This window comes from Tigriopus californicus, chromosome 6 (assembly GCF_007210705.1).
Source record: "Tigriopus californicus strain San Diego chromosome 6, Tcal_SD_v2.1, whole genome shotgun sequence".
Taxonomy (NCBI): domain Eukaryota; kingdom Metazoa; phylum Arthropoda; class Copepoda; order Harpacticoida; family Harpacticidae; genus Tigriopus; species Tigriopus californicus.
In genome coordinates, this window is record NC_081445.1 from 5,674,121 (window position 1) to 5,693,056 (window position 18,936).

At 45.7% G+C, this 18,936-nt stretch overlaps 5 protein-coding genes across 5 annotated transcripts in view; 3 read left to right on the forward strand and 2 right to left on the reverse strand.

Moving 5' to 3' along the window:
- Nucleotides 1-1,253, forward strand: part of LOC131881620 (uncharacterized) — a 7,684-nt gene extending 6,431 nt beyond the window's left edge. The window contains exon 3 of the mRNA XM_059228534.1: nucleotides 766-1,253. Coding sequence (XP_059084517.1) covers nucleotides 766-1,020 — 255 coding nt within the window. The 3' untranslated portion in view covers nucleotides 1,021-1,253. The remainder of the gene's footprint in view (nucleotides 1-765) is intronic.
- A 4,872-nt stretch (nucleotides 1,254-6,125) lies between these two features.
- LOC131881677 (spastin-like) lies at nucleotides 6,126-9,718 on the forward strand. The gene is made up of 5 exons (XM_059228611.1): nucleotides 6,126-6,506; nucleotides 8,080-8,566; nucleotides 8,750-8,979; nucleotides 9,079-9,312; nucleotides 9,384-9,718. The coding sequence occupies exons 1-5, from the start codon at nucleotides 6,305-6,307 to the stop codon at nucleotides 9,680-9,682; spliced, it is 1,452 nt and encodes a 483-aa protein (XP_059084594.1). The 5' UTR covers nucleotides 6,126-6,304; the 3' UTR covers nucleotides 9,683-9,718.
- Nucleotides 9,719-10,439: 721 nt separating this feature from the next.
- LOC131881676 (ATP synthase subunit beta, mitochondrial) lies at nucleotides 10,440-13,226 on the reverse strand. Its single transcript, XM_059228610.1, has 5 exons — nucleotides 13,016-13,226; nucleotides 12,111-12,772; nucleotides 11,636-11,917; nucleotides 11,307-11,556; nucleotides 10,440-11,224 (listed from the first exon to the last, which is right to left on the reverse strand). The coding sequence occupies exons 1-5, from the start codon at nucleotides 13,113-13,115 to the stop codon at nucleotides 10,953-10,955; spliced, it is 1,566 nt and encodes a 521-aa protein (XP_059084593.1). The 5' UTR covers nucleotides 13,116-13,226; the 3' UTR covers nucleotides 10,440-10,952.
- A 1,604-nt stretch (nucleotides 13,227-14,830) lies between these two features.
- LOC131881754 (cytochrome b-c1 complex subunit 7-like) lies at nucleotides 14,831-16,387 on the forward strand. Its single transcript, XM_059228704.1, has 2 exons — nucleotides 14,831-15,267; nucleotides 16,105-16,387. Exons 1-2 carry the CDS (start codon nucleotides 14,938-14,940, stop codon nucleotides 16,282-16,284), a joined length of 510 nt encoding a protein of 169 aa, XP_059084687.1. The 5' UTR covers nucleotides 14,831-14,937; the 3' UTR covers nucleotides 16,285-16,387.
- A 1,117-nt stretch (nucleotides 16,388-17,504) lies between these two features.
- Nucleotides 17,505-18,936, reverse strand: LOC131881838 (N-alpha-acetyltransferase 40-like). Its single transcript, XM_059228812.1, has 4 exons — nucleotides 18,622-18,936; nucleotides 18,147-18,347; nucleotides 17,935-18,066; nucleotides 17,505-17,852 (listed from the first exon to the last, which is right to left on the reverse strand). The coding sequence occupies exons 1-4, from the start codon at nucleotides 18,763-18,765 to the stop codon at nucleotides 17,583-17,585; spliced, it is 747 nt and encodes a 248-aa protein (XP_059084795.1). The 5' UTR covers nucleotides 18,766-18,936; the 3' UTR covers nucleotides 17,505-17,582.

An 18,936-nucleotide genomic window follows, 5' to 3' on the forward strand; every position in this document is an offset into this window, starting at 1 on the left:
GGAATCTGAAAGCCAATTTATTTCAAATGATGTATTTTTGCACCGCAGCACCAACAGTAAGCATTAATAAAGACTTTCAAAAGTCTCTTTGAGGGTAGATGAATACAATTTCACACTTATGTTCATTCAGCTAGCTTACTTGTTATCGGGTTGATAAAGGATAAAGATTTTGGTATTGAATTCTTCATTCTTCCTGGGCAGTAAGTTGGGCTCGAGGTTACTCAAATACTTTGAAACAGTACAAGCTCCTAGTTTACTGTACATACGTATTTTGAGGGGATTGTCGTCACCAGGAAATCAAATACCGTTTGAAATTTTCAAGATAGTCCACCTCATAGTTGTTTTCAATCCCCAGCTGAGGGCAATCAAGGACATCAAGTGATCAGGCTGAGAGTACCCTGATTAACAACGTCATACCATTTACCAATCTAGCTCCCTTCATCTTCATGCATAGCTCGAACCAACCAAGGATCCTTCAAGGAAGTAACAAGTTCCCCGTATTCCGTCCGTCGATGGGTCTTACCTTCGACCTCCAATTGAGAATTCAGATGAGGATAACAATGAGTTCATTCGTAACAAACCGTGCCGGCTGGCCTCCCTTCTTTTGCCCATCCAGCCTCGCTCCCTCGAGGGTTAATTTCATTCCATGTCGAGGTTATCTGATAACCAGATCATATTCCTTTGAGACAGAATAATGACTTTCACATTCGGGGTGTTTTCTTTTTCACGGTGGAATTACTACCACTCATTCCAGTTCATTTTCAGGGTCATTTCAACAGTCTACCGCGATCTTTCGGCTACTCTGGCCGATTCGACCCCGAGCCCGCCGCCCCTCTGTCCTCGGATGAGTCGGTCGAGCGCGAATTGCTTTCCAAACCCGATATCCCCGACATCCTGGATATGCCACACGAGCGGCGGAATCCCTTTGAGAGCTTTCTTCGTCTGTGGACCACACCTGGAAATGGTCGGATTCGCACTGGACCCAAAATGAACTGGAAGCACTTTGTCCAGCAGCAGTAAACAATCCCACATTGATTGGCTGCCTTACAAGATGATGATGACTTCGGGTATATTATCATGGGTTGTTTTGTCTCATTTCATCATTTGTGCTCTAACGATGTCATTCTTGTGACTTTTCACTTTCACTTCGTACAGTTCAGGACAAGGTGGTGATCTTCAAAACCCCTTTCAAAAAGATTGTTTGTCATGTTCTTTGGCACCAAATACATCGCACATGACTTTCGACAAACGGATGTGCTTAGAACACCTGTTTTGAACTTATCAAGAGTGCAAATCTTCTGCGATGGCAATCTGCAAACCAGTAGTGTCGACTTTATATTATAGTAGTTTGTTTAATCTGGTCAGGTCTATCAAGTAACAGCTTGCAAACTAAAACACAAGCATTAAACGAACAGGTTCAGGAGCACTGGTGCACTGGTGCACAAACTGCCGGCAGATCAATCACAACAGTAGTATTCAAGTGGGAACTTTTAATGTTAGTGGTAAAGGTAAGCCCAGAAACAAAAAAAAAATCATCTTTTCATCTTTTCAAAACTACCTTCCACCAACATCATTTTCGAACAGGACCATTCTTCCTTCCGAGCATGCATCTATTAGTGTAAAGTGTGTCAACATGGAAAAACTTGTCAAATTGTTGTTCCCTTTCGTCGACTCATCTCTGGAATTCTGTTGTGTCAACTTGCCGTTGGAACTATTTACAAGTCTCGAGGCTTGAATCGACAAGGCAACAACGGTTCCTCACGTGTTAACTCAACAATCTTCATTGGACTTGGCCTATTTGACTGGAAAACGGAAGAATATTTGATTATTTCTTTCGAGCCTAAACTGTTTAGTTTTCCAATGTTGCTTCCACTTTGTATGCACGTAGAATAGAAGTCTAAAAGCAACAGCAAAATCAACCGTCAGCGAAGAACTATTTTCAGCAGGGACCAGCATGTGCTCACATACATCTCTTTATAACGATTGTTAGCCCACCGTAAAATGGGACGTTGGGATATGTGCCTCGCATACGCTCCTGATATGAGGAGCAGAAAAGTAACTTTGGTTTCTTTGCTCGTGTCAAAACTCGCAAGACGAACATTATGATATGTCAGGCTTCTAGTTGTTGCTCACCTAACAAGATCAAAACAGTGTCTTAGATATTCGCCATTGATAGGTAGTGAGATTGTGATTATGATCATTGATCATACATACTCATACAAAGAAACCAAGAGATCACAGCAATAGCAAGCTGAAGCAAATCTGAAAAAGGGAGCTCTCGTAATGGAAAGGTCCGAAAGATAAATCATTGAATGACTTGAACATGAACGCATCGACTCTTCGAGTTGATGGTCATGTACAGTTCGCGTTGAACATCATTGCTGCTCTGCTATTGCCTAATGGTCAAAAAGCATAGCATTGAAATAACACACCCTGTCCGGTTAAAGCGATAAATCGATGTCGATTTTGGTTGAGCTCTTCAATAGCGTTTCTCTTTGACGTGATGGAAATATGGGCAATTACAGCGAAAGAACGATTTTCTTGTTATAGTTTCATGTCATTTTCGATAAAGCATTCGGGTCAGTTGCCGGCGAACATCCCAGGGCTGGACAGGTTCAGTTTGCCAGAAACATGCAAGACCATATTTAAAACTTAACAATGCGTCATCTAAGGCGTAGAATTGTCGTTAGGCGATGGGGAAGAGATTGCAATGAGTGGTGCACAAAGATCCTACAATATGGCTCATATGAAGAGTGAGGAAATTAAGACGAATAAGGTAAGCAAATCGGAAGGAAATAACGAAAAGGAGCAATTACTCTTGAGAAGTGAAGGGAAAACAAGCAGCTAACGTCATTCTAAGGAGAAAAACGATGTAAAATATGTCCAGCCAACCTGCATTGTACATTTATTTATTTTGCCATCTACAGCATATCATTTTGACAACTTGTTGAAGCAAACATGATTCTGATATTGAGCCCAGCTGCTAGAGCGGTGACAGAACTGCAACAAAAGATAATATTTTTTGAGGTTGTTACTCAATTTGACTCGATTATTGAAAATTCACGTTGCGAGTTGGCTGTTTTATTTGTCATGTTCTCCCTCCAGAAAATGTCCAAAATTAAGATCCCGCATTCGGACCACAATTTTCCTTGAATTCCTTTACTTCACATGCCTAATGAATTGGAAGTTTAAAAAAAGATTGAGTAAATATACGAAATGACATAAGTCTATAAGGCAATTTAAAATGCAAATGTCATAAGTGACACCTTTCCCTCCTTTACTTCCCCAAAAGCCTCATCAATGTGATCTGAGTTTGGAATTAAAAAAATCTGGGTTTCGACAACACTATTAGGGAGAAAACCTCAAAAATGGGTTAATGAAAAATTACGAAAAGACGAAATGAATTAAGTGTTTGGTGAAACAATAACAATAACAATTTGTGGATGAAATGAGTCTGACGAAAAAAGCAAAATTCGACTCCTATCAACACTGACAAAAGTAACCAGTTCGGAAGTGATGGGATCAAACAAATTATCGAAATTAAAGTTAGCACAAAACTTCGAGTTTGAAGGAAACGGTCAATCCCAACATAACATAAAAATTGGTGAGGAAGAAATCAGGGTTACATTCTAAATGCAAATAATGGATTTCAAACCTGTACTAGCAATGTCAAGGCGCTATTAAGATTTGCAAGATAAGTATGGTGCTTATTGACAGCAAATTTGTATTAAAAATCACCTAACTTTGAACAAATATTTGCAAAAAAACTTTCCAAATATAGCTATTGACATATTCCAGCGAATCTTAAGGTCCTTTTTGCCTTCCATATCAAGCAATACGTCAATGAATACGGATCTCATCTGTTTCCCCCAAACAGTAAAATCCCCCAAAGGCAAACTCCCCCACATCAAACTCCGTCAAAGTGAACTCCCCCCAACGGCAAACTCGCCCATATCAAACTCCCCCAACAGTAAACCTCCCCAAAGGCAAACTCCCCCACATCAAACTCCCTAAACATGAATTTTGCCCAGAGTGAACTCCCCCAAAGTGAACTCGCCCTCACTCCACTCCACCACACTACACTCCCCCCACACTACACTTCCCCACACTACTCTCTACCACACTACGCTCCCCCACACTACACTCCATCACACAACACTCCCACACACTACACTCCCCCACACTATGCGCCCATCAGATGCTTGGAAAATCAAAGGATTTTTCAACCAGCTTTTGCCAAAAATGGTCATTACATATGACGTTACTTTTGAATAATATAAGAACTGCGACAAAGCTCTTTAACTGGGATGGACTAGAAAATTGAGAGTTTACACGTTCAGTATTGTAAAAAAGCTTGCTTGAAAAGTTCAATGATTACCCCATGACTGACTGATATGTCCTTGAAGAATATATTCAATGATGCCGCTCATTATGGTACTCTTTCTTAAACAGTTCAAAATCTGTTTGGAAACTTTTAGTTTTTCTGATCGTTTGTATTTTTGAATTGGAGGCACTTATCACACCTCGCGCGTCCCTGACCAGGGTCTCTAGTCTGTGCTAAAAATTAATTATTGTTTACTGATGTTCTCAAATTGGCCGTTTCCTTGTTTTTTTTGCTTATTTGATTGAAATCTCAAGATATGATTTGCATGTTTGCAGATATTTGATCCATTTTCAAATGAGTTCAGTGTTGCTAAACCAACATGACTTTAACAACGAACTAGTTAAGTTGGCATTTTATTATTTTGTTGTTCTTAAGTCTTTGTGTAATAATTACTTGCATTCAAAACTTCAGTCTTGAGTGTTAGTGAGCTTATGAAAAGCTAAACCAGGAAAGAGGAGTTTTTTTCAATATTTGTGGTATTGAGCCAATTTGATAGTGCATTCACCAAATTGCACTAAACATGTTCATTTTGTTGAGTTGTGTAACACAGCTTCAAAATCACTTGATTATTGAAAATTCAATGAGCGGACAGTGGGAGTTGACTGTGATGTTTGTCTTTGTTCTCCCTCCACGAATTGCAAAATCAGGTACCGGACCACTTTTTTCCTTGAATTTCCTTCACTTAACACCATCTATTTGTAGCTCCGTCTTGTTCCATTAAATCCTAAATTTTACATGAAACGTTGAGATGATTTAGCACACCTGCTTGCAATATCAACTTTGAAGTGTAACGAATGGAATATCCAGTTGCTGCCTATCTTTTCATGACATGGTTCAATCAATTGTTTTGGCCACCTTTGGTAAGGCTGCGTTTACAACAGGAAACAGGAAAATAATTTGCGGAAGAAAAGAATAGGTTTCACGCATTTCTTTGCTTGTTGCTCTGCTTTTTTTCGTTTTGATTGTCATAAAACGACGAACAATGCTATACCAAGGGGAAAAAATGAAAGTAAGAGTTTTTGCGACATTTTCCCATCTCGTTTTATCTTATCCTGTGATTCTTGTATCTTTCACTTTGTGTTTTTGAGGCAACTGTTATCGACGTACTTGGTTGAATAAGACACACTTGAATTTCATCACATTCTTCTAAAAGGTATTTCCATTAGAGAGGACAAAATACCTCAACAAACTTAGTTCTTTTGGACTACCTATGGAATGAAAGTGAGCATAAAGTTGATTTGAATTAGTTCTTGAGTTACTACCATGTAATGAAAGAATTTGTTTTCTAGCCCAAAAATGATAAGATTACTCAGGATGTCAGCCAAAAGAAACCTCGAGAGTTTGAACTCTTTCTCCAACTTCCCTTTTCGATTTGTCTGCTTTCCAATTGCTTGTTTTTATTTGTTTAATTCATTTGAAATTTAGTTTTCCTTGATGGTTCCCATCAGTATTAGCTTGTGAGACTGTGGCCTAGTGATGCTGGAATCAGCCTGAAAAGGGTAGCCAATTGGCCATGAATGTTTCCGTTGAGTCACTCTTGTGGTTTGAAAGCTAAGCCAATACTGTCCACGAGCATGACCGATGATCATCACAGGCGGGTGGGTCACTCATCCATTATCCACTCTATCGGTATATATTTTCAATCGTAACCGCACTGGTAGCACTCAACCTGAACGTGATTGAAGCCATCGGCCAGACTCTGACTCGAGGTCCCCATGTATAATAATGGCAACCCTGCCTGGCCAGTGATTGACAACAATCAACAATTGGACAATTTCAAACCTTCCCCCGAACCGTCCGAAACGTCCGAAACCAACCCACCACCTTGGATACAGGATACAGGCAGGTGTCGGCTGAGACGATCGAAGGGCCACCATGAGCCTATTCCTCCGAGCCAAATCGGCTTAATTCGAATCGCTAATGATGACGATGATGGCCACGACCACGACAACCTCGAGAAGGATGAGGATGGGCTCAGCCGATGGGGCTATGAAGCGGTGGAGATTACCGGAGCCCGTGAGTGAACTTCGCTCGGACGGCTTCCAGTTCCTGCACGAAGCTTTGTTCTTGGAAGAACAAGGCTCCACGGAAAGTCAGCTCATTCTTTCCTTGTACCAATTGGGTACGTGAGTATGTATGGATGAATTAGGGATGAATGTGCCCAATAATTGCCATGGATTTGGGTATATGAATGCATGATCGGTCCTTCAAATGCGTACATGCCTTCATTTAGTGCCAAGTCATTTGGGGCTGGATCAACCTCGTCCAATTAGGGAGGCTGGACGTCCATAAGATAAATAGTGGAGTCGTCTCTCCCATGGGATGTAGACCGAACATGACGAGAGCCAAAAAGCCCAGCAATAGTGATGAGTGATGACAAAAATCGACTTTGAAGGAATTTCTGCCACTTGTGGGCATCACCTTCTGCCAGGTGGTCGTAAATGACTTGCAATGCTTTATCAATCATGGCAAGCAGCCATTGATTGGCTCTATGATCTAGTAACATGTCAGGAGTTAAAGAGGCCAATATTATCCTCGGGGGAGGGTAAGAAAAATCAGAGTTAGCCCCCACAATCAAAGTCGTTTGGACAGAGGATGAATGATCCAGGGGCTTGATGACTGCTTTGATATGCATATTCAAAACTCAGGCGAAGAATCGGATTTCAGAACCTTGAAACTTGAGACAAATCAGATGGCCAAGGAAACTCAATCATTCTCCTTCTCTCGTTGTGCACAAACAAACGCAGAAGCACAAGAACACGTACACGTTCTAAGATGCCTGGCTTTGACAACGTATTGCTCATCTATTCTAACACAATAAATATACCACCACAGTCTTCTGAGAGACTTTTCAAAGCCTATCTAGGTAAAATAACAAACCCTTCTGACATCCAAATAGGAATAAACAGAGACCTGCATATTGTACACTTGTAGCATGCTAACGACCTTGCATCGTCATCTCCAATCGCCATTGAATTATGCTAAAAAGCTCAAGGTAAGTTTAGCAAATATGATGATTTTAAAGTAAGTCGCCAAAAACTTCCTGCCAAATTCTGATTTACATGTTCGGAATTGTACCCATAGAGGATTTGAAACGTAGCCCAGAAGGGTTGGTGGTTTATTCATTGTGTCTCAGTAAATTGTTCATTTAATGATCTCCTGATAAAGTCTGGCATCTTGGAGCGTATTCTCTCGTTTTTACGTTTGTTTGTTCGCATCTCCGCCCAATGAAAAGGACCATAAGACTGGTTGCCTTGGGACATTGTCACTTGACAGTTTCTATCCAGATGGGCCTTCTCATGTCGTAAGGTGCACGTCAAACACGGGCCAGTCGAATAATGGTATCTCACTAGGGCCTACTCAAAAACCAAGGATTATATGATTACCTATGGTATCATTGGACTCCTTGCAAGTGTAGACAATTTTCATTTTAGTGAAACCAAGACTAATGTAAGTGATTCTTATTGGGGATACGTTTGGCTCATGTCTCTTCGAAGTTTTTTTGCGTCATAGATTCATTGCGTGATTGAAAGTCTTGAGAGCCTAGCTAAGACACCACAGAGTTTTGAAAACCGTATCTGGCCAGGTAGAGCATGATGACTTGAGTCATGAATGATGCGTCGCTCAGTACCTTGTCACTTTTCGGGTCCACTTCCTCTCCCTTGCCAATTAGATATTTTGCTTGGGTTTCACAGGATCCTCAAATCTAGAAAAGGCCATTCAAGCCTGCCAGGCACCAAATCGTGGCCCAACCAGTTCAGAAGAAAGAGATTATGTGGCCCAAAAGTGTTCAGAAATGGTCCTCAGTTTGGAGCAAGCTCGACAGCGAGTTCAGGCTCTTTCTCAATCGCCAGTCACACGTCCGAAGTCAGGCCCCACCTCCTCTTGGGAATCGTCGCTGAGAAGCTACTCGTATCCGGAAACGCCTACCAAGAAGAAGAACCCGACTCATCGTGCTCGGATCAAAGCGAGTGGCGCTCAAAGACCGCCCATGGTATCGAGTTCCATGACTCGAAATGACCGTTATCATGAAGACGACCGCGATGAGAGTCGGTCGAGCCATGAGAAGAGTCTGAAATCCTCTATAGTCTCCGGATTAAGTGGGATTGGCTTTGATGATGTGATCGGCCAAGAGAAAGCCAAGCAATCGCTCCGTGAATCGGTCATTCTTCCCATTTTGAGGTGAGTAGGAAGAACCAAAGCATTTCTCTCCCGTGCTTCAATCACTCGATGTACAAACACGTCACTTCAGATATCTTTGGCTTAGTTCTAGGCTCTAGAGTCGGCCAAAGACAAATTCTTACGCCTATGAGTCTCTTCTTAATCAGTTTGGGTATCCAATTCCTGTTTGTCCTTGCCCTTCAGACCCGAATTGTTCCACGGTCTTCGCACGCCAACTCGAGGTCTACTTTTATTCGGCCCCCCTGGGAACGGAAAGACGCTTTTGGTGAAGGCCCTGGCCTCTGAAACTCAAGCTGTGCTGTTCTCCATAACCGCAGCCTCGCTCACTTCCAAATACGTGGGCGAAGGTGAGAAAATGATGAAAACGCTCTTCCAAATGGCAGCCAAACGAGCACCTTCCATCATTTTTATTGGTGAGCGAGTGAGCGAGCATGCAATGTTCTGTGTTCTGTCCATTCGTTTCTCCCCCCCCCAAGCAAAATTTCCAACCTGGACCTGTCCGAATGTTTCAGATGAGATTGATTCGCTTTTGAGCGAGAGAAAGGGCGACCAAAACGAAGCTTCTCTGAGAATGAAAACCGAATTTCTCGCCGGCTTCGATGGCGTCCAAACGTGTCAAGACACTCATGTTCTGGTTATCGGGGCCACCAATCGACCGGAACAACTAGATCTGGCCGCTCTCCGACGATTTTCTAAGCGAATTTTTGTTGAGATACCCGATTTCCAGGCCCGATTCACTCTTCTGAGTAGGATGATTTTCGATTATTTGTTGTGTTGTAACGGCTTCATAAAATGGGTTGCTTTGATTGTACTGCAGGTCAATTGTTGTCTAAACATGGAGATCCTCTACCCAAGGAGGATCTGGCATTAGTGGCCAAGGCCACGGCGGGATATTCCGGATCGGATTTGACTAATCTAGCCCGAGATGCCGCCTTTGGGCCTATTCGAGACATCCCTACTTCTGGGATCCTCCAAGTGGATCGTCGAAACTTGAGAGCAATCAACCTCAATGATTTCCGCAATGGTTTGAAACGTATTCGCGTGAGCATCACTAACGACGTTCTCCAACGATACCACGAGTGGAATGCCAAATTCGGAGATGTGTCCAGCCAGTAAAAAGAAATAAAATTGGTTTTATGTCAGTTATTTTTATTTTCTTTTTGGTTGAGTTGGTTCGGAGGGATAAATGTTTCCGAGTTAGTGAAGCCAGCCAGTCGAGAATAGCGGTGCAGAAATCTAGCAAATAAAAGATTCAACTGGGTTATTTGCATTAGCTTCCAAGTATATCTACTAACAGCCCATTTTGTAACAAGAAACGCTCTCAAATTGAGCAAATTTAGTTAAATTGCTCAAACTCATAGGTCGGGTTACGTTTACCATTAGCTTTAGGTGTCTTTCAAATCATTAGGCCTCCAATTTCACGACGTCTTTTTCGGAAAGGTATGAAGAAATAGCCTTCAATCAAGTGATCCTTCGCTTAATTGATTCCATTTTTGGCAAACATTTTTCAGTGTGTAGCAATTGATTGAAGCAAAATTAGTGTCCATGATAAGTTTAGTATACAATCTGACGCTGGTCTCCATTGTCCGCATTGTCCAGGCTGCCAGTCTTACCTTGGGTACAAGTTAAAAATACAAGCCCAGTTATTGGCCCTTTTTTTCTTACAAAATCATGATCTCTGCATAACGTGTCTTGTAATTTGATGACTACTAGCACTCTTGTCTGATCGTCTATCCTAAAAACCCAGGTGTGAGAATAATTCAGGACAAGTTACGCAATTGTATGAAATGCTTGCAAGACTTCTCTCGACGAAAAAGTTGGCGTCAACGATGCTGAATACAACGATGCTGAATAAGAACTAGGACAAGAGTGATCTAGTGAACTGAAATGAAATTTATTCCTTCCGACTGTCGTTCACAATGTGTGTGGTTTATTATTATTTTATACTTGGTACACACAGTGTCGGTTGTTGGCATCATGTGTTTGTGTATAGGCTCTTTTTTTCTTGTGAATCCAACTTGCCGTTCTCGAGTTCGGACGACGAGGATTCAATATGCAACTTGAGAGAAATGGAAATAAAAAAACAAGCCACCCCAGACCAAGTTGGATGTTGTTGTCGTCGGCTTGAAGCAACGCTTTTGGGGGTACGTTTTCGACCCCGGATGAAAAGGTGTCGAGTCTTCCGGGCTTTGGATGAGGTCTTATCGTCAAGTAGGACATTAAATTTGTAGCACACTTTCCAACGTAAATGCGCACTCATTCATAAAAATAGCATTCGCCCTCTCTTCCCCCCCCCCCTCCTTCCCCTAAGGCAAGGAGGGTAATTGATGGTAGTTGATTGGGGTGGGGGAGGGAGTTTCGTAGGGTATGTTGTGGTTGTTGTTCTTTAGTTATTCTCACTGGCCTCCTTGGCGAGACGCTCGGCCTTGGTGGTGACCTCGGAGATGTCGCCCACCATGTAGAAGGCCACCTCAGGCAAGTGATCGTACTTGCCGGCCAAGATCTCCTGGAATCCGGAGATGGTCTGCTCCATGCTGACCAACTTGCCGGCGTGTCCGGTGAACACCTCAGCCACTTGGAACGGTTGCGAGAGGAAACGTTGGATCTTACGGGCGCGGGCCACGGTGAGCTTGTCCTCCTCGGACAACTCGTCCATACCTAGGTGGCCAAGCGAATCATGAGTCCAAGTTCAAACATTGGTGTGTTGAGAAAACGAAGAGAGAAAGAAAGGCGCACTCACCCAAAATGGCAATGATGTCCTGGAGAGATTTGTAGTCCTGGAGGATTTTCTGCACGTCACGGGCCACGCCGTAGTGCTCATCGCCGATGATGTTGGGGTCCATAATACGCGAGGTGGAGTCAAGGGGATCCACAGCGGGGTAGATACCCAATTCGGCAATGGCTCGGGACAACACCGTGGTGGCGTCCAAATGAGCGAAGGTGGTGGCGGGAGCGGGATCCGTCAAATCGTCAGCGGGCACGTAGATGGCCTAAACGAAATGCAAATCAATACCAGTCGAACGCCATCCAGGCCGCTGCCTTAAGACGCGTCGAGGTGAGGTCCCTTACCTGCACGGAGGTGATGGAGCCCTTCTTGGTGGTGGTGATCCGTTCCTGCATGCTACCCATGTCAGTGGCCAAAGTGGGCTGGTAACCCACGGCGGAGGGGATACGACCCAACAAAGCGGACACTTCGGAACCGGCTTGGGTGAAGCGGAAAATGTTGTCAATGAAGAGCAACACATCCTGACCCTCCTCGTCTCGGAAATATTCGGCCACGGTCAAACCAGTCAAAGCCACACGAGCACGGGCACCTGGGGGCTCGTTCATTTGACCGTACACAAGAGCCACCTATTTGAATGAAAATGGTTCATGTATTCCCCCAAACCCTATTTCAATACTTGGCAACTGCACGTCAAAATAATCTTCAAAAGCATTAATATCGTGAGACTAGACCGGCCTGACAGAATGGCAGGGAATTGGATATCCCTGTTACAAGTCTAAGTCCTTCGCCCATAGGGCACTTTTGGACGAGAGGCTTTACCTTGGAGCTCTTGTCCTTGAGCGAAATGACACCACCCTCAATCATCTCGTGATACAAGTCGTTGCCCTCGCGCGTGCGCTCGCCCACCCCGGCGAACACGGAGTAACCACCGTGGGCCTTGGCCACGTTGTTGATCAACTCCATGATCAACACGGTCTTGCCCACACCGGCTCCGCCGAACAGACCGATCTTACCGCCCTTGGCGTAGGGGGCCAACAAGTCGACCACCTTGATGCCGGTGACGAGGATCTCCTGCTCGACGCTCATCTCAGAGAATTCGGGGGCCTCGGCGTGGATGGGCGCGCGCTTATCGGTTTGGACGGGGCCACGCTCGTCGATGGGGTCGCCGATCACGTTGATAATGCGGCCCAGCGTCTCTTCGCCGACCGGGATCCGGATGGGCGAACCCGTGTCGACCACGGGTTGACCACGAACCAGACCTTCGGTACCGTCCATGGCGATGGTGCGGACCGTGTTCTCGCCCAAATGTTGGGCCACCTCGAGAATGAGGCGCGGTTCGCGGCCAGCCACGTTCAGGGCGTTCAGAATCTCGGGCAGACCCTCTTCGAACTGCACATCCACCACAGCGCCAATCACGGCCAGGATTTTGCCCTTGTTTTGCTTGTCAGCCGCCGCAGCCGAAGCCGCATATTCTTGGATACCTGCCAACCCAAAACAGGAATTAGCTATGACAATTGATTTCTCATCGAATCATCCATTCATCCATTCATCCTGGCGGACAGACATGGCAGGCAGATCCACGCCCATCCATGGATTGGCGGGAGGACCACCTTACAACTATCAAATGATCAGACTAGGCCCTGAGCCGCCCGCCATGTTGGCCAATGCTATTGGCTACCAGGCATCATCATCATCATCATGGCGGTCCAGTCTCGGTTTCTTACGTGAATTAGCCACCACGGGCACGGCTCGCAAGAGAGCTTCTTGACCTTTCACGGCCCTCAGCAGGCCCTGGGATCCGCGGGACACCACGGACGACAACATGGTGCGGTTGGCAAAAGGATTGAAGACCAACGAGAAAAGCACAAAACGATCGAATCGAGCGAGCTCCGATCAACTTCAAGTCTGACTCTCAAGTGAGTTCACCTCCGTCTGCCCCTCATTCAAGCCAGCCATCGGCCCAGTCCACCATCAGATGCCACCTTCGGCTGGCCCCTCAGGCGGGCAGGGCTGGAATAACTCCAGCTGGGGGAAAATGGCCGCAATCAGCTGACCGAGATATCGGGGTCGCCAATATGGCCGAGGGCCATTCTCCGACCATTTGACCCGGCATTGGGGGTCCCCGGGGTAAACGGACCCCATGCCATGATGATCGGACCCGGGCCCACCCCAAGCCGGGCGGGCTTGGGCCATCCCGGGTGGGTCCCACCGGCCCACACACGCAACCTCCCAGACTGTCGCCATCTTATCCCTGCTTCTGTCCAGCTGGCCTAGCCTCCGCCGGCACAGCTGATCCTGAGACCCAGTCTCGCTCATTTAGCAGTCCCTGCTCGATGCTCTTAGAGATCCGGCCCGCTGGTCAGAGTTCCGACACCTTTAGCCGCCATTTTTCACGTGTCTATCAAAAAATATCCCACATTACCATTCACAATCGGCCGTTCCTTTGAAAATTGATTATTTTTGTGCCATAGTCTCGGCTTACAATATAACAATCACAACCAATGAGGGTCTTGGCATAGTGTTAAAAAAGCTCAAGCTTACAATGCCAAGGTTTAGTCCTAGCTGATTCAAAAAAAAGTTGCGGTGCAAAACTAGTCGGCCTTTCTCGAAGTACGATATTTTGGCTCTATTAAGGGGGAATTGCCAGTGTTGATGAATTGATTGAATACGTTTCATGAGATCAAATCCGAAAAGACGAGTTAGTTTGAACTAGTATGAATGCCCTGATAAGGAATAAGAGGACCAAAATTGTCCTCAGAAAAAGCCAGCGTGAAGTGGGTTTGAAATGACTCTCATGAAGGGTAGTAGCATACTTCTGACAGAACTCTAGAATGAGCTGTACTCGTTGTACTCAATGCTCAATGGCCGTCGGCCCCCATGCCAAATACACTTGACCAGGGTGCCAAACAGCTAACAGCAAAACAACGTGAACGGTTCTTCTTCATCCCGGTGACCTACGGATCGGGGCTGTGGGTCAACGGCATGGCCCTCGATGGGCCACAATGAACAAATTGCCGATTTCATTGAACAGATATGAGTTAGATTATCCATGAAAGTACTTTGAAACCCCAGGAGGGCGGGTGGTACTGGAAAATGACAGAAAACAAAAGCAACATGGGCCTGTGGCTAGCATGGTTCCGCAGTCATGGAATAAACGCCACATCCATAGTCATGGTCTGGGACGTGGGTTTTGGGTGGTGAATTCAGACGGTCGAGGTTAGGGGCTCAATTTCGATCTCGTGGTGCCGTTGGATTCAGCTCGGCCATCGAATCCGTCATCACCTTCATCACCCTGAAAGCTGGGCCTGCTTAAATTTCCATAACATGGCCAATTGGACCACTTATTGGCTGGACTAATAGCCTGAGACCCTTGAGCGCCCGATAATCGCCATTTGACGGTATGAAAATGACAATTCGCGGTGGGTTTAGTCTACCAAAGTAATATGAGGCATGTCAATGGGCTTATTCGGGCCCAACGGGACTCTGTTTATGTTATAGTGTCGGGTCCATTAATTGAGTGGTCCTGGGGCTGTCATCAGCTGTTGATTGGAGTGTTGAGTGTTCATCCATCGCTTTATTTGATCCGTCCTTGTCCGAACTTCTCTGCTTGGCCTGAGGATCGAACGCAGTTTTGCCCCTTGGACTTATGAGTATGGCCACCTCGTTGAGCTTCGGATTGTTGCGGGGCTCGGGGCTCCGACGGGCCCTCCCGCTGGCCGCCCGTATGGGTGGGGTGGCCCTCACGGCCCGTCCCTCGCCCGTGACCACGGCGCCTTTGACGGCGGGCAGTAGCTGGACGCAATCCGCGCGCACCCTCAAGATGTACTACGGCAACGAAAGCACGGAAATCACGGGCTTCCGTCGGTGGCTGTTCAAGGCGGCGGGCTTCAACCAGTACGGGTTGTACTACCACGACTGTCTCCACGAGACGGACGACGTCAAAGAGGCCGTCCGACGACTCTCGCCTCAAGCTCAGGTACGTGCATCCTGTGGTCCACCCAGGGACTCGGGGACTTATGGACTTATGGACTTAGGTAAGCAGGTAAGCAGGTAGGTTCTTACGTACGTTCAAGATGGAGTTGGTGTGGGTAGACCGACCCACTGACCCACTTATGGATTGAGACCCGGATGGATCTGTAGATTAAGCCAGAGAGAAGTGAGAACCCAGGCAACACGCCCATCCATTCCACCCACCAGCCATGGGGCGAGGGGGGGCAGGAATCATTACAGTAGGCCCTTCCGTTCACCACTTGATGCTGAACGTACCTTTGTTTGACAACGGTGGATTTGGAATCAGGATGTGTTGACCCAAAGAGAGAGAGAGAGAGAGAGAGAGGTATGAAAATGGGCCCACCAGACTCTACAGAAAAGGAGGATACCGAACCAAGAATTGAGCCGAGTCGTCCTTTTGTTGGGAAGTGGTATTATTGCTTGGGGGCCAAGACCAAGGCCCATATGGTCATGCATTGTCCCGTTGATAGAATGAATTCACCCACGCCGTTCAAATGCATTCGACGAGATCAAGAATAAGTCACAACAATTGAATGAAAATAATTGGAAAAGCTAGTGCTTGAAATGGTCACTTGGTTGCCATTTTTCCGGGTTGTGCCACTTTATAGGTAGGGTGTGACGAGCTATAATTTCGACCCATTGACCTAATCGACCCTCATTTATTTGATGGCCTGCTTCCGCTTCACCTGATTTGGACTCGATTGAGATCAAGTTCCAAGCTTAACCAGGCCCTATTTCGTAATACAGGGCACGCATTCAGACATTTTTCAAATTTGGCTTTTCTCTCCGATTTTCTCATCAGGATGAGCGCGCTTTCCGAATTCAGCGGGCCCTTCATTTGTCCATGCGGAAAGTGGTTTTGCCGCGCGAAGAGTGGCCCACCTTGGAGGAGGACATTCAGAAGGGACGTTATTTGAAGGACTTACTCAAGGAGATCGAGGCCGAGAATGCCGAGAAGAAAGAATGGGAGGCCAAGATCTGATTTGCTCCATTCTCGATGGCATCCCTCCCCGACATGGATGGATACAAATTTAACTTGAACCGCTAATCGTGTTGATAATAAAGCCTATTCCCTCTTTAGCCAATTCATGTCCATCACCAGTTCTCGATTAATTCATCGATCGTTCAACGTTTTTGAAGTACTGACACACAATACTTCAGAATGCGTTGCGTTTTTGCTCTCGATTTCATCGCGATAGGTAGGGTTCGAGCGGTTTTAGCTTTCCTTGAAATTCCTGATGAAGAATAGGGTACCCTCCGCATGATTTCGTGAGCGCATGTTTTGAGATGCGATTGTACCCAGTTGCACGTACCTACTACGACTACCAGAAAGTTTCGCGACTACGTAAAATCTAGTGATGTCGCATTTCAAAATGTGCGTTCACGAAACCACGTGGGGGTACCCCATTGAGATTTCATCCTGATCGGCAGGCGATCAATATAGTTAGACACATCTATTTGTGTTTCTTTACATGACATGAGAAATGTCATTATTGGTATCAGACTAATCCTCCATGGAAAGGTCTTGAGCTTTTTTGGGAGGAATGGACGGGAATAAATATCAACCGACATTGGGCAAATAAGAATACTTATTTGCCTTTGTTCCAAAACGTATTGACTCCAAGGAAATTAAAATAGAAAGTTACGGCAACCAAGCTAGGTACTTAAACAAATCTCCCTTTGATGTCAGCTGCCCACTGGAATATGAGATCCATTTTTGCTGAGACTCTCCAGACTTATTGAGTAACGACAACTCGCCAGAGCCAACTATTTCAATAAATGACATCTTTATATGACGATACATCATCAACCATTACATCAGAACAATGGACCACCTTTTCTAGATTTTGCACCTAATTTTCGACGGTCAAAACTTTCGTTTACAAATGTGCCATTTAGTTATAATGATGATGGTGTGCCACCACTTAAAGACTTTGTGGTAGCCAATTTCGATAAGAATGACGACCGACCATTTTTTACTGTGTACTTACTTATCACATTTTTGTCTTTTTTTTTAAATGGTCTTGTATACTAAAAAAGAGATTAATTGATGGCCCGACCCTCGACTAGTTAGAAGGAACTGTTGGTCCAAGGGGAAGAAAGAAACAACATTACCCATGTTCTACACTAATTCGAGGTCGACGAAAGAGGTCATCAAACAACCTGGCACGGGTTCATATGGGGCCAGACTAATAATCCATGTAGTTGGGTTTCGGTTTAATATGTCACAAACAAAATTGTCAGTCACGTTATGTAGTCTGGGGAATGATTGAATAATAATTAGTGTCCCCCACAACATCCGCCACCTTGGCTATTATGGGCGTGGTTCTCTTGTTCGCTCAACTCTTTGGCCTCGCGGGCCAATTTCTTCTTGTTGAACTTGCTCAAGATCTCGTAGTCGAATTGCTCGTGGACATCATCCAAGGGACACGTCTCGTCAATCTCGTATTTGAGGGCGCCTTTGAAGAACTGGTTGGCTTCTTTGTTGTGCTTGAAGGCCGTGAGCATGATCTTCCGCATATCCGCCTTAAAGGAGAGCAACTCTAGGATCTACCGAAACAAAAAAGGAAGGTTAGTTCATTGGTCGAGCGCCCGTCCCTGTCGCAGGGAGGTGGGGGAATGTAAGTTATACCATCATCATGAATTTGCCCAGGCCCTTCCGTCGGTAGGCCTCTTCCAACTGGATCTCGTACACGTACAACACCTCATCGTCGTAATCCATGTCGTAGCGGAATTGGGCATAGGCTACGGGCACCCCATCTTCCTACATATAGGAGGATTACAACAGGGCAATTGAGAGGGGGGTCCATTGCCGAGGGCTGATCATAAGCGAGGAGTACTTACGGTTTCGGCGATCAGATACCAGGCGGCATCGTCGTACATCTCCTCCTGTTTGGTGGCTTCTTTCCAGCCCCAAGAGCTTTGCTCATAGAGAGCCTTCATGTTGGTGCGGATCAGATCCATAACCCAGACCTTGCGGGCATCGCTCAAATCGGTGACCCGCTGGGTGGACAAGTTCAGGCTCACGTCATTTTTGCGGAATGTCTGCAACATGGAAGCCGGGTTCTTTGAACAGGTTCTTTCTGGCCCAAATGCTGACTGATGGTTGGCAAAGGTACGACAGACGGGTAAGCCGATTAGAATCAATGCAGAAGATTCGAGCCCTTAAGGCTAAATCGGTTCAGCGAAAAGCGAATAGCAAACAGCGAGGAACTCGCATCTACCAATGGCATCATCAATCTTCGACCTCTTCGTTGAGCGAGCGATCGTGATGGTCTTTGGCCAATGAAGCTCGGATACCCCGGGCTTGTATCGGTACCTGGAATGAGGGCAGTTGGTCCAACGGATCCGTTTGAGTGTTGGCCAGCTTAACGATGGCCACTCGCTCGTTCATCCGGCGCTCCATCTCCAAGCGATCCTTCTTCTTTTGAGCGGCCTTGCTCTTCCGGTCTTTGCGCGTCATCTTTCCTTCGGCTCGACGTCCGGACCCAATAATTCAACCTTTCAATGCTACTACCTACGATCGACAATAACCAGCCAGATGGATTTGGTCGAAGGTGGATGGTTGGAATGGTTTTGCGGTAGGGTTGTTGATGTCGGAAGAAACCGCGAAATTCTACATCAGCGTGACCAA

Bases quoted from the DNA above. Each gene is read 5' to 3' on its own strand.
- LOC131881677 (XM_059228611.1), top strand. From the start codon at position 6,305: ATGATGACGATGATGGCCACGACCACGACAACCTCGAGAAGGATGAGG. The intron at 8,567-8,749 runs GTGAGTAGGAAG...CTTGCCCTTCAG, and splicing joins GTCATTCTTCCCATTTTGAG to ACCCGAATTGTTCCACGGTC. The intron at 8,980-9,078 runs GTGAGCGAGTGA...CGAATGTTTCAG, and splicing joins ACCTTCCATCATTTTTATTG to ATGAGATTGATTCGCTTTTG.
- LOC131881676 (XM_059228610.1), bottom strand. From the start codon at position 13,115: ATGTTGTCGTCCGTGGTGTCCCGCGGATCCCAGGGCCTGCTGAGGGCC. The intron at 11,918-12,110 runs GTAAAGCCTCTC...TCATTCAAATAG, and splicing joins TCAAGGACAAGAGCTCCAAG to GTGGCTCTTGTGTACGGTCA. The intron at 11,225-11,306 runs GTGAGTGCGCCT...TTGGCCACCTAG, and splicing joins GGACATCATTGCCATTTTGG to GTATGGACGAGTTGTCCGAG.
- LOC131881754 (XM_059228704.1), top strand. From the start codon at position 14,938: ATGAGTATGGCCACCTCGTTGAGCTTCGGATTGTTGCGGGGCTCGGGG. The intron at 15,268-16,104 runs GTACGTGCATCC...TTTTCTCATCAG, and splicing joins GACTCTCGCCTCAAGCTCAG to GATGAGCGCGCTTTCCGAAT.
- LOC131881838 (XM_059228812.1), bottom strand. From the start codon at position 18,765: ATGACGCGCAAAGACCGGAAGAGCAAGGCCGCTCAAAAGAAGAAGGAT. The intron at 18,348-18,621 runs GTACCGATACAA...TCCATGTTGCAG, and splicing joins ACCAACTGCCCTCATTCCAG to ACATTCCGCAAAAATGACGT. The intron at 18,067-18,146 runs GTAAGTACTCCT...TCCTATATGTAG, and splicing joins GGTATCTGATCGCCGAAACC to GAAGATGGGGTGCCCGTAGC.